Source organism: Hyperoodon ampullatus (assembly GCF_949752795.1).
Source record: "Hyperoodon ampullatus genome assembly, chromosome: 4".
NCBI lineage: Eukaryota > Metazoa > Chordata > Mammalia > Artiodactyla > Ziphiidae > Hyperoodon > Hyperoodon ampullatus.
This window is the reverse complement of record NC_136917.1, coordinates 140223408-140236715: the sequence shown is the minus strand read 5'-3', so window position 1 is coordinate 140236715 and position 13308 is coordinate 140223408. Positions and strand designations below refer to the sequence as shown.

Genomic DNA, 13308 nt, shown 5'->3' with positions numbered 1-13308 from the left:
CTGCACGAAGACCATCCCAGGTCTCCTCCCCACTACAGGTTATAAACAGACTGTTCATACAGCACTAATCTCAATGTCTTTCTTTATACCCACTATAATGTTATTTTTCTTTTTTGACTGACATCAACTGCAGGACTCTGTTTGCCTGATCCTCAGAGGAAAAAACAAAACAAAACAGGAGTTTAAAAGATTCAGAAGAAACCAGTGAACATATAAGAAAGTGCTAGCTTCGTCAATAAAAATAATGTTCTGGGCTCTAAAGCTTACACAAAAAGTGGTGAGAGAGAGGGATCCTCACACTAAGCCCATGTGCCCTCACCCTATCTCAGTGGTTTTCCTTAGACCTGAAAAACTCTTATTTATCATTATCACCTCAGGCCAGCCAGGGCAGGGCACTACTTCCCCTTTAACTTGGTCTGGCCCAAGGAAGTACAAAATATTGATTACCAGCATAGACAATTATGGAATATTATAACATTCCAGAAACAGACAATGAGAAAAAATCCAAACAATATTAACAAAGAAGAGGCTTTGATGTGGGTTAAGAACCTATACCCTAGGATTAAAGGAGAACAAGAAGTAGATTGTTCCTCAAAGGGCAAGAAGTTAATCTTTGAATCACCTCTATTTCTGACATTGGATAAGGTTATCCCAATTACCAATGTCCCTAGCTGCCTGCCAAAAGCAAAATTAAATCTTCTGTGGAGGCACGCCATGAATCACAACCAGACAGCCTGTGCAGCACAACTACTGAGCCCGCGCACTCTGGAGCTCGCATGCCACAATTAGAGAGCCTGTGCACCGCCCAAGAGCCCACGCGCCGCAACAAAAGATCCCTTGTGCTGTAACTAAGACCTGACAGCCAAATAAATAAATAGATTTTTTAAAAAATCCTTTATGGAGGAAGATAAAGTCATCCCATTTCCATTCAGTTCTTCTTTATATCTTCTATCACTTTGCTGAGGCTTTGTATTCTTTTTCATTTGTTTCAAGCATGTTCATAATTGCTCCTTGAAGCATTTTTATCATGAATAATAACTGTCTATTCATTCTCACGTCTCTGTCATCTTTTTGTTGGCATCTATTGATTGAAAATAGTTTGAGATCTTTTGGTTCTTGCTCGGTAGGATAAGTGATTTTTTCCCCCTTAGGATGAATGACTTTTTAAATTGAAACTTGGATATTTCACGTTATGAGACCCTGGATTTTATTTAAACCCTCTGTTTTGACTGGTTTTTTATGACACTGCTCCTGCAGAGGAAATAAGCATCTTATTACTGCCCGATGGAGGTAGAACTCCAGGTTCCCCACTTGGCCTCCACTGACACCCAAGGAAGAGGTTGATCCTTGTCATTACTGGGCAGGAGCGGATGCTCTGGCTTCCCACGTGGTCTTCACTGACACTGCAGTGGAATTGGCCTGTTACTGCTGAATAGTGGTGAGAGTCCTGATGCTCCACTAGGCCTCCTGTAACATCACCCCAGGGGGAGAGAGAGGGGAACCTTGTTACTGCTGGGTCTGGATTAAAATCTGGGTTCCTACTTGGCCTTCTGTGACACCACCCCAGGAGAGGAGGGGAATTGGGATGCATCACTACAACCTGGAGAGGGCAAACGTATAGGCTCCTCACTCAGCTTTGCTGCCATGGGTAGCGGTGGGACCACATTCTTCTCTGTGGTGTTTGGCCTCAGTAGAGAAGCTTCTGTCTAAAAGTTTTATGTCTTGTGAGGCTGCCCCTTTCTTGGTCTTTTGACTAGAGAGAGCAGGCTACTGTAGGGTTGTTTTTTTTTTTTTTTTCGTGTGTTCATTGGCACCTCTGACTTGCTGGCTTCTTTGCCTACAAATCTGGGATACATAAGCCAAAAGAAACCTCAAGGAAGTTAACACTGTGTTGTTCCTCGGGTTCTGAGGTCCCTAGTCAGTCTTCTTTCTTCTATGTTTCAGAGTCTTCTTATGTTTGTTTTTTACATAAAGTGTCGGGTTTTTAGTTGTGCTTAGTGAGTGAAATAGTGAAAAGTACATCTACACTATCTTCCTGGCAGTAGAGGTCTTGCATTCATTTTGTTTCTAAAAACATCGTATAAGAATAGTATTTATCTTGATTTCTGAGTTTTGACCCCCTCTTAAATTTGGCAACTCAGGCAAGTGCCTCCCTCACCTTACCCTAGTTCCAGTCCTATTTAGAAGTCATCTTAGAAGCCAAAAAAAAAAAAAAAAAATCCAAAATAAGGCAAGAAATGAGAGAGAAATAACACAGAACAGTAAGACAAATAGAAAACAAATGTTAACAAAATAGATTTAATCCCAAATATATTAGAATTACAATAAAATTAATGGGGGGGGGCACATGAACATGGAGAAGTTAAGGAAAACAGGAATATCCAGAGAGACCAAGGAGAGTTCAGTGAGTTTCATGTTTGCAATAAAAATTTAACAATAAAAGCAGAGTGCATGGATCCTAAAGGACACTTTGACAATATCAGCATTCGTGAGTTTCTCCAACTTCCAGGAGAATAGTAACCACTTCCACACCTGGGTGTTATTACATTTCATATGGTTGTTATGCCAAGATGGGACCAGAGCTGAACTTGAACACTCAAGATTTAGCAGCCACTCGGGGCAACAATGCTGAAAAGAAACTTCTAGGTCTGGTGTGTCATCCCCTGTTTAACTTGCTGTCTTCTGTGATTTTTGCTGTCCAGCTGCTGTCCTGCCTTCCTCAGCTCCACAGGAATGATTGAGTGCTCTCTTAATTTGGAGTTTCCAAGCCAACATTAAAGTTTGACTAGTATAAGAATAAAGGTCACCATCTACAAGTTGGGAAGCAACTAAGTAACTGTCCTCAAGCACATACTGACACCCTAGTTCCAGCATGTTGCCTGAAGAAAGAAAAGGAGGAAATAACCCTAATAATTTGGTCAGTTTCTTATTTGTGGCATATGTAAAATATTATGTGCCGCTCTGAAAAATCTGGACTCGTTATGATCCCTTTATCAGCTTTCTGTATCTGTGGGCTCACTGGGGACATCCTGGATTTTTAGTTCCTTTGGGCAACCACAAGAAGATTTCTTTTTTTCTTTTTTTTTCTTTCCTTTTTTTTTTCTTTTTGCCATGCCACACAGCTTGTGGGATCTTAGTTCCCCGATCAGGGATTGAACCCAGGCCCCAGCAGTGAAAGCACTGAGTCCTAACCACTGGATCGCCAGGGAATTCCCAACGATTTCGTTTTTTGACCCATAAATAGCTTTTTAAAAATTTTAGCAGGTAGCAAACAGAATATAAACCTTATACTGGGGCATAACAATGAAGACCATGTAATGAAAGCTTACTACGTACCAGGTACTAATGTAGGTGCTTCCCATGTATTATCTCATTTGCTTCCCCTAACAACACTATTTTAAAGATGAGGAAATATTTTAAAGATGAGGAAATGGAAGGTAAATGAAGTTAAACAATTGGCCCAAAGTCACCCCACTATTAAGTTGAACTAAGACTTCAGCCCAGGCTATCTTTCAAACCAAACTCTTAACCACAAGGCTATCTCCTTCCCAATGTTGCCTTAAAACATATGGTAGCCAGAACTGCCCTTAGTTTTTCAACTCTCCTTAAGTTTGAAGAATCCATTTTAACTCCAGAGAACATCTATAAACCTGGTTATTATTAACTGACACAAAATCTGCACCACAGAGAACTGTGTTTTTCTTTTTTTTTGAGAACTGCGTTTTAACACTAACTTCATTCTTAGGTCCTCATCCTTATTATCCTTCTAGGTACCTGATTACTAAATGCTTCTGGAGGAAATCACGATGCCTGACAAACTGCTATCACAGAAATTCGAGGTCACCAACTTCTACCAGATCCTGTTGATGCTATTGTGATATTATTATGTTCAAGATCCATTTGAATGCTTTCCATTCTGTGGTAGGCAGATTTTAAGATTGCTTCCAAAGATCATGCCTCCTAGGACAAGCATACTGCACTTTTAAAAATTTACTTATTTTTATTTATTTATTTTTGGCTGCGTTGGGTCTTTGTTGCAGTGCGCGGGCTTCTCGCTGTGGTGGCTTCTCTTGTTGCGGAGCACAGGCTCTAGGCGTGCGGGCTTCAGTAGCTGTGGCATGTGGGCTCAGTAGTTGTGGCTCATGAGCTCTAGAGCGCAGGCTCAGTAGTTGTGACTCACGGGCTTAGTTGCTCTGTGGCATGTGGGATCTTCCCAGACCAGGGCTCGAACCCATGTCCCCTGCATTGGCAGGTGGATTCTTAACCACTGTGCCACCAGGGAAGCCCTGCACTTTGTTTTATTGCACTTCGCAGATATTGTGTTTTTTAAATAAACTGAAGGTTTGTGGCAACGCTGTGTTGTCAGCTGATGGTTAGTATTTTTAAAGCAATAAAGTTATTTTTTAATTAAGGTATGTACATTGTTTTCTTAGACATAATGCTATTGCACACTTAGTAGACTACAGTATAGTGTAAATATAACTTTTGTTTGCATTGGGAAAGCAAAAAATTCACGTGACTCACTTTATTGTGATATTCACTTAATTGCGATAGTCTAGAACTGAATCTGCAATATCTCCGAGGTTTGCCTGTAGTTCCACCACTGTATTACTTTCCTTTGACTGTGGGCTGCACCTGGTGACTTGCTTCTAACAAATAGGACACAGAAAAGTGATGGAATGTCACTTCTGAGATTAGGTTACAAAAAGACTCTGGCTTCAGGCTTCCCTGGTGGCGCAGTGGTTAAAAATCCACCTGCCAATGCAGGGGACGTGGGTTCGAGCCTTGGTCTGGGAAGATCCCACATGACACAGAGCAACTAGGCCTGTGCACCACAACTACTGAGCCTGCACTCTAGAGCCCGCAAACCACAACTACTGAGCCTGTGTGCCACAACTACTGAAGCCTGCGTGCCTACAGCCCATGCTCCACAACAAAAGAAGCCACTGCAATGAGAAGCCCGCACACCACCATGAAGAGTAGCCCCTGCTCGGCGCTACTAGAGAAAGCCTGCCTGCAGCAATGAAGACCTAATGCAGCCAAAAATAAATAAATAAATAATCTTAAAAATCTATTAAAAAAAAGAGTTTGGCTTCTGTCTTGCTTGTTCTCTCTTGCTCTGATGGAATCTGTCAGTCCCTATTGTGAGCCCCAAATGGAGGGAGGTGGTATAAAGAAAATTGAAGTCCTCAGTCTAATAGCCCAGGGGAAACTGACCTCTATCAACAACCACTTAAGAGAACTTGGAAGCAGATCCTGCCCTAGCCAAGTGCTGATACGAGAGCAGCCCCAGCAAACATCTTGATTAGAAACTTGTGAGAGACCCTGAAAATCCAGCTAAGTGATATCCTCAGACCCACAGAAATTGTGGAATAACAATATTGTTTTAAGCCACTACATTTTGGGGCAATTTGTTTCACAGCCTTAAATAACTAATACATCTCCCAATCTCAAACTTTTCCTCCCCAACACACACACACACACGCACACTCACACCTTTCTTCTCCTAATCTTGGCTTTTAGCAGATGACCTGGCCACCTATTTCATAGAGAAAATAGAGGTTTTCAGTTAGATGTGAATTTTCTCAACCTCCTGGAAGCAAATCTACACTCCTAAAAACACCAAACCTATTAATCCTTCCAGTGCTAACAGATGTTCTTCTTCTTATCTAAAGCTGATTCATTCACCTATCCTCTCAACTTCATCTTCTTCAGTCTCTTCCTCTCTTGCACAATTAGCCCCTTTTCCTCCTGTATTTTTATCATCTTCCACTGCTGGATTCTTCTCTATCAGCATTTAAGTTGTTTAAGTCTCTCCCATACCAAAACACAAAAACTAAAACTGGCTTGACCTATCACCCTCTACAGTTACTACTTTCTTTCCTCCCTTATTATTTTTTGTTTGTTTGTTTTTTGCGCAGGCTCAGCGGCCATGGCCCACGGGCCCAGCCGCTCCGCAGCATGTGGGATCTTCCCGGACCAGGGCACGAACCCACGTCCCCTGCATCGGCAGGCGGACTCTCAACCACTGCGCCACCAGGGAAGCCCCTCCTCCCTTATTTTTTTTTTTTTTTTTTTTTTTTTTTTTGCGGTACGTGGGCCTCTCACTGTTGTGGCCTCTCCTGCTGCGGAGCACAGGCTCCGGACGCGCAGGCTCAGCTGCCATGGCTCACGGGCCCAGCCGCTCCGCGGCATGCGGGATCCTCCCGGTCCGGGGCACGAACCCGTGTCCCCTGCATCGGCAGGCGGACTCCCAACCACTGCGCCACCAGGGAAGCCCTCCTCCCTTATTTTTTAATGAGGGTTCTGTCATTGTCAACTCAACTTATTTTCTTAATTATTCCTTAACCTACTTATTTATTCCTAGACTCCCCCACCCACCATGGAACATTCCTAATCCTTATTTAACTTGAGCACTTTGGAGCATTTGGCACTCCTGATCATACCCTGTCTTTTGAAACATTGACCTCCTTGAAGTCATACTCCTCTGGTTTTCCTCCTTTCTCCAGCTGCCATACTATCCTTTCAGGTTCTTTTTTTCCTGCTAAACCCATAAAGGTTGATACTTCCCAGGGATAAAGTCCTACACCTTCTTCCATTCTGACCCTGTAAGGCCAAGAGAGTCCAAATTCAAATGCTTTAAGAAAAAGGCAAGTAAAAATGAATGATATGCACTGGGTCTAAGACACTAAAAAGTGATGGGGGTTATGGTGAACTAGATAGTTCAAATCCCATTTAGAGATGGCAATCTCTATGTGGCTTAATCCAATTGTTATTTTATAGGAAAGTAGCCGTATAGACTGGAATTTCCAAAATGCCTATTTCTAGGTGCAATTTCTTAGTCTTAAAAACACTCTGTGAATAATAATGATAATGATAATATTAAACCACCAGCAGTCCAATTTAACCTACAAGCTGCTAGTCTCTCATCCCTGCAGATTCTCCTAAAATAATCTCATCTATTTCCATGGCTTCAATATCCACTTTATGCTAAGTTTTTCCAAATCTCTAAGGTTAGCTCTCTCCTCCATGCTCTATACGGATCCATATATAGTTGCCTTTTTTTTTTTTTTTTTTTTTTTTGACTGCACCACACGGCTTGCAGGATCTTAGTTCCCTCGACCAGGGACTGAACCCCTGCAGTGGAAGCGCAGAGTCCTAACCACTGGACCACCAGGCAATTCCCTCTATCAGTTTTCTAATCCCATTCGCCACCATGGTTTCATCTAGATTACTAACAGCCTCCCAACTGCTCTCTACTTCTGTTTTGTCCCATTTAATCTATTCTCCGTAGAATTCTCTTTAAAAAGTAAAATTTACGATGTCACTATCCTGTTCAACCTCCAAGACTTCCCTTTGTGATTATAAGAAAATCTAACATCTTTAACACTGTTTCCAAGGCCCCTGTGGGTCTGCCCAGCAACATTCCTTCAGTTCCCGGAATGCTATAATCTTGGTGCCTCTGCAGGTTCTTGGCTAAGAACACTCAGACTTCATATTGCTTCTTATAGGTCACTAGTTTTCCTTGACCTCCAGATTACCTTGTTCTTCACATCTCATAACACTCAGCAGTCAGCACCCAGCCAATTCACTGTTCAGAATGTCTATTTACTCCATCATACTAAGATTGGGAAGGCAGAAACCACATATGCCTTGTTCACCATCGGAATTCCCAGTCCCTTAAACAGCGCCTAGCACAACGTTGGCTCTCAATAAATGTCAGTTGAAATAATGATTATTACATTTACTCTTGCAGACAGCTATTTAAATCCTTCCCTAATCCCTAATCCTAATCTTTCTTTTGAAAGAATAAGTAAATCTTGACTATCTCATTCTCAAAAGGCCAATTACAGAGGAATGAATGAATGACCCAGTCACGTGAGGCTAATTATGGGTCACTGGCCACTTTAAGCGCGGGGGTTGGGGAATGGAGAGCTGCAGTAACAGCACCATGCGTGAATAATCGAGCAGCTACAGGTCCTAAGCCTAGCAAACACGTGCTGCCCGCCGAGCACGGAGAGGGCGGGCACCCGGGAGGAAGATCCTAGGCGGCCGGAACGTGCTCGCGCCCGTGGCCGCCGCCGCCCGCGCCGCGGCCGTCCGGGTCTCGGAGCGAGCGCACGTGCGCCGGCCGGACCCAAGCAGAGGGAGCGCCTGGGCACTCGCAAGGAAATGGCGAGCGAGGCGCTGTTCAGGGTTAGGGAAAAGTGTGGGGCGAGTTACGCCCCGAGAGGGGAGAGTAGAGAAGGTAAGGCTTTCGGGACGGAAAGGAGAGAGGGAGGATCGTGAGCTAGGTAAGGCGTCCCGACCTAGGCCTTGGGAGGAAAGGGGTCGGGGGGGGCAGCGGTATAAAGGTACACCTGAAACTGGCTGCGAGTTTATTCTAAGGTCCGGGTCGGAAGTGCTCACACCTGGAGTTTGGCGCGGGTGGGTGGAAGGTGGAGCCCCACCCCGACAAAGCCAGGCCCTCAACCGGCCCAACCTCACCACAGCCCGACTTCCTCCTCCCAACGCGGGCGGCCTGGCCTTCTCGAGCGCCAAATCCCCTCGCTTAGCTCCGCCCTACCACTAGAGGAGGGCGGGTGGGGGCGTGGCCCGCCCACTCTCTCATCTGCGCTCAGTCGGCGTCCGCGTCAGCCGGAGCCCGACGCGGTGACGCGGCACGTCGACGTAAGTGACGCGCAGGCCCGGGCCGCTCCTCCTTCCTTGAGTGAGTGCCGGCCCGGTCTGGGCGGGGGAGAAGAGGGCGGGAGGGGGAGGGAGAGGCGACCCGGGAGTCGTAGTGGGCCGCGGGCCGGACCGGGTCCCGGGGCGGCGGGAGCCAGGGCCGGGCCGAAGGGCTTGGCGGGCCGTTAGAGGGCCGCGGCGGCTGTCGGGTCTCCTCCCCTGCCGGAATTGCGCGCCCCGGAGCCCGGGGCCTCCGGCGCTGTGCCCACCCCGCTCCAGCTCGCGTCTCCCGACTCCAATTAGGTCAGGCTCGGAGTCCCGCGGCCGCGGCTCCGGCCCCCAACGCGCGGCGGCCGCCCGGCTCGCCTTTCTTTCTTCCCTCGCCTTCCTCTCCTCTTGTCTCACCCTCCCCCCTTCTTTTCACGTTGCTGGGGTTTTGTTTTTTGTTGTTTTATGCTTTAGGGGTTTTGTTCCTCAGCCCGAGCTCATGGGTGTACGTTATCATGCTCCTCTTTTGTAGAACAGCCCGACGGCCATGGAGGCCGAAGAGACGATGGAATGCCTTCAGGAGTTCCCTGAACATCATAAAATGATCCTGGACCGATTGAATGAACAGCGAGAGCAGGACCGGTTTACTGACATCACCCTGATTGTCGACGGTGGGTAGCGTGGTGGGCCGAGGAGCGAATTTGTGGCTTCACATCTTCTCTCCCCTTCCCCCATCCGCCTTTTTAAATCCACCTTCTATGGACTCCCTATCGAAAGTCTGCGGACGGTGTGCTCTGGAACCCGAGGACACTTATCAGTGTCCCTTCACGTAGACCATGCTGCAGAAGGATAGTCACGCTTTCAACATAATCATGGCATTTTAACTTCTTGCAGCCTTTTGAAGTGTTCGCCTTGTACACTTGAGTGCCAGGTGGCGGGGATAGGGAGGATGTCTCTAAATGTTTGGTTAGTAGATTTCTGCTGCTAAGCTGCTTTGAGCAGTCTCCCACAGGAGTCATTTGGGAAGTGTTCTTTCTAGTTTCCCAAATGGTCTTGGAGGGAAAATGTGAGATATTCCTTTGCAGCACTGGTACCCCCTTTGGTAACCCCCAAAATATAATGTGGTCTTTACCAGTCTTAGGAGTAGTCATTATAATGGATGCAAACCCAGCTTGGGTATCTTTTCTGTTTAGTGAAAATAGACTTCTTGAGGCAAGCTATACTTTATTATAGCCTACAGCAGGTCTGCTGTAGGTTGAGTTTCCAAATATTAGGCATACTAAAATGTTTTCCATAGCAAACACATCCAGCTTGGTGCTTATTCTGTGGCTTTTTCTTATCTTTTCAAATGACGTATAACCTTTTGGGTTGTGTTTATATTTAGCAGTTTCAACTGAATAGGATATGCCTTTGACTTAAGTGGTACCTCCTGAAATGTTGTAAGGTGGCCTTTATAAAGCTGACTTAATAAGGCCCTTGAGGTAAAGATCTTGCTTCATGTCTAATTGAGATTTAAATTTGTCAAGATAGCTGTCCAGAATATAGTTTTATAATTATATTAAGAAAGACCTATTTTACTTTAATTTCTTAACTTGTTTTATATTTGATTTTTGTGAATATGATGATTTTGTTTTGTTTTTTCTCTAGGACACCATTTTAAGGCCCACAAGGCTGTTTTGGCTGCTTGCAGCAAGTTCTTTTACAAATTCTTTCAGGAGTTTACTCAGGAACCTTTGGTGGAGATAGAAGGTAAATGCTTGTTTTAAATACAATATTTAGCAAGCATTATAATTTGATGAAGTTTTAGGCAGTTAATTTAGCAAGATACCATGGGAAACAGGCATCAATGGTTTCTATTCGGTAACTGGATAAATTGTTCTTTTGACACCTGAGAATTCTTACTTTTAGTAACGTGCTTCGTAAAATGATCTTCCAGGAAAAACTCTTACATTAAACGGTTGGTCTCTTAAAGGAGTCTTTTTCATTGCTAATACCAGTGATCACTGTCTTTTGAAAACATGTATTAAAAGTGAATTTCCATCTTATTTAGTGGGCTTATGTTTCAGACTGGTCCAGATGCTGCAGGCCTCTGTATTAGCAGCATGACATGCACAGTGTGAAATGGGCTGTCATAATATGGAAAAGGCTAGGAAAGATTAACTGAAGTAGCATTCAGAAGTTCTAGTGGCTGTAGAAAGTCTAGGATGGAAGGGGGTCATATACTAGATACTGTCTTAAAACAGAAATTTTTATACTTGTTTGACTTTTTGTAATAATAGCCCACCAAGTGCCAGGTATTATGCTGTGTAGCTTATGTGCATTTTCTGAGGTTCACAGCAGTGCTTTGAAGTAAGTGGTTTTATTTCCAATTTACATATCAGGGAGCAGGCTCTAAAAGGTTACTTGACTGAGGTTGCCCAGCTAGCAGGGGATTCAATTTGTGCTATTAATTCTGCTGCTACAATAGCTAGCCCTCTACCCCTCAATCCAAAACTGTAGGAAATAAATCAGCTTACCTACATAAATACAGGGTTCTTGAGTTTGGGTTTTGTATCTCTCTCAGTGTGTATATATTCTCTGTTATGAATGGGTTGCCTAGAAACAGTATTCCCTTGGAAAAATTTGGTGTCTAGGGGAGTAAAGAAAACGTAGAGTTAAGGGTATTCTCTTATTTTGATAGTTCCAGCTTACCTAGCATTCTGGCTGGTATCCATAGATAGATTATCTTTGATTATCTGTGATGGACAGAGCACAGGCATGGTGGAAATCCTCAAAGCTTACTAAAGTGAGAATCCATCAGCCTAGATGGTGCTTCTGTTACAAGGCAAAGTTTTGTCCGTTTATTCACCTGAGGTACTGAGACCCCAGGCAGTTTACTTTATCTCAGTTGCTTATTTGCCTCTTCATCTGAAAAGTGGGTTAATAGGCTTGTACTATTGTACTAATGATTAATTGAAATAGCATCTGCAGAGTGCCTGGCGTAGTGTTTGGTGCACTGTCAAAGCCTAATAGATTGGGGCTGTTTATCAGATTTAATACTTATTATAATATACCGTGCCAGACCCAGGAAATGAGAAATTGATTAATAAGACAGCCCTTAGAGAATTTGCAAATTTAATCATGGATAAGCAACAGTTAAGGAGTGCAAAAAATGTTGCAGAGAATTTTGTTGCAGAATGGTGTCACTAAGGAGGGAGGGTGAGTGGTTTAGTTTACTTTAGAGAGGAGGATTTCAAAGATGAGTCAACTTCTGGGCAGAATCCTAAGTCAAAAAATAAGTGGCCCAGGCTAGAATATGCATTGCTGGTGGAGTGTGGAGTACTGACCTACCTGGAGAAGTAGGGTCTTTTCTTCTGAAGACTAATCACCTTGGGATTATCTCTTGTACTTCTGATGTGCTATGTCCATTATAGTACAGGACACACAACTTTCAGTATTTAAACTATAGAAAGTAAGAAAGAAAAATGTAAAAACATTCTTCCTGTTTTTGCTATTTGCCAGATTCAGGTTTAAAGAATCAATTTGGCTCAATGTCTTCTTAAGCCCTTAACTTTGGAATTGCTGTACTATCTGGCTAGGTCACCTGGCTGTAGAGAAAGCCCTGGGCATGCACTTAGAAAACCTGACTTGTAGTCCCAGCTTTACTGTTTGTCAGTTGTGTAACACTGGACATCTTAGCTTCCTTTTTCTCTTTTAATCTGCAGAATATGTCAAGTAATTTTGGATTATGTCATGGGCATTATTTTTTTCCTTTTTTTTTTTTTTTTTTTTGGTCTGTCAGGTTGTTGAGGCATGCGGGATCTTTCGTCACAGTGCAAGGTTTCTTTGTTGCGTGTTTGGGCTTCTCTCTAGTTGTGGCATGTGGGTTTTTCTCTCTCTAGTTGTGGCGCGTGGGCTCTATAGTTTGTGGCACGTGGGCTTAGTTGCCCGGCAGCGTGTGGGATCTTAGTTCCCCAACCAGGGATCGAACCCGCATCCCCTGCATTGGAAGGCGGATTCTTTACCACTGGACCACCAGGGAAGTCCCTGTCATGGGCATTTTGAATATTATGTTTTGACACTCTGTGTGCTGTTAGAATCCTCTGGAGAATGCTTTTGGTTTTTGTTGTTGTTTTGATTTTGTTTTGTTTTAGCAGACAATCAACCTGATTAGGTTCAGGCTGCCTTGTGTGGACTGTGGATCCAATTTAGTTTTCAAAACCTTTGTTGTTCTGTTCAGGTCCCAGGTGTGCCAACCTGGGTGGTAGTCCACACCACAGTGTAATTCTCAAAGCCTTTGCTGTGCTGCCTCACGTCATTTTTGCACATGTGCAGCTGGGTGGTTAGCTCAAGACTGCATACACAGATTTAAAGGACCTCTCTCCAGCTCCCTCCTGATGGCCTCTGTACTTCAGCTCCCCTGAGCTCCCTTTCCTGGCCCTCTGGCTGGGAGACTAGGAGGTTAGCCTCCCTGTGCTGTCGTACATTTTCTGCAGTGGAATCCATTTCCTGGATAATAACATGGTGAGAGAAGAAAATAACAAGAATTCTCTCCATGCTCTTCAGATGATAATCTCTTTCCTAGTTCTCAGCCAGAGAGAACTTTCTCTTAGAGTTGAGTTGCCTGCTTGGTGGCAACTAGCCATAAATGTGCAGCGCCAGAACGGGGGCTTG

The 13308-nt window shown here is 44.3% G+C and overlaps 1 protein-coding gene across 2 annotated transcripts in view; it reads left to right on the top strand.

Annotated features, from left to right (window-relative positions):
• Positions 1-9202: 9202 nt before the first annotated feature.
• Positions 9203-13308, top strand: part of ZNF131 (zinc finger protein 131) — a gene marked incomplete at its 5' end in the record, with an annotated part of 31687 nt that continues 27581 nt past the window's right edge. For both annotated transcript variants that reach the window (XM_079702399.1, XM_079702398.1), the window contains 2 exons: positions 9203-9326; positions 10303-10404. In XM_079702399.1, the coding sequence (XP_079558525.1) occupies positions 9203-9326; positions 10303-10404 (226 nt within the window). The remainder of the gene's footprint in view (positions 9327-10302; positions 10405-13308) is intronic.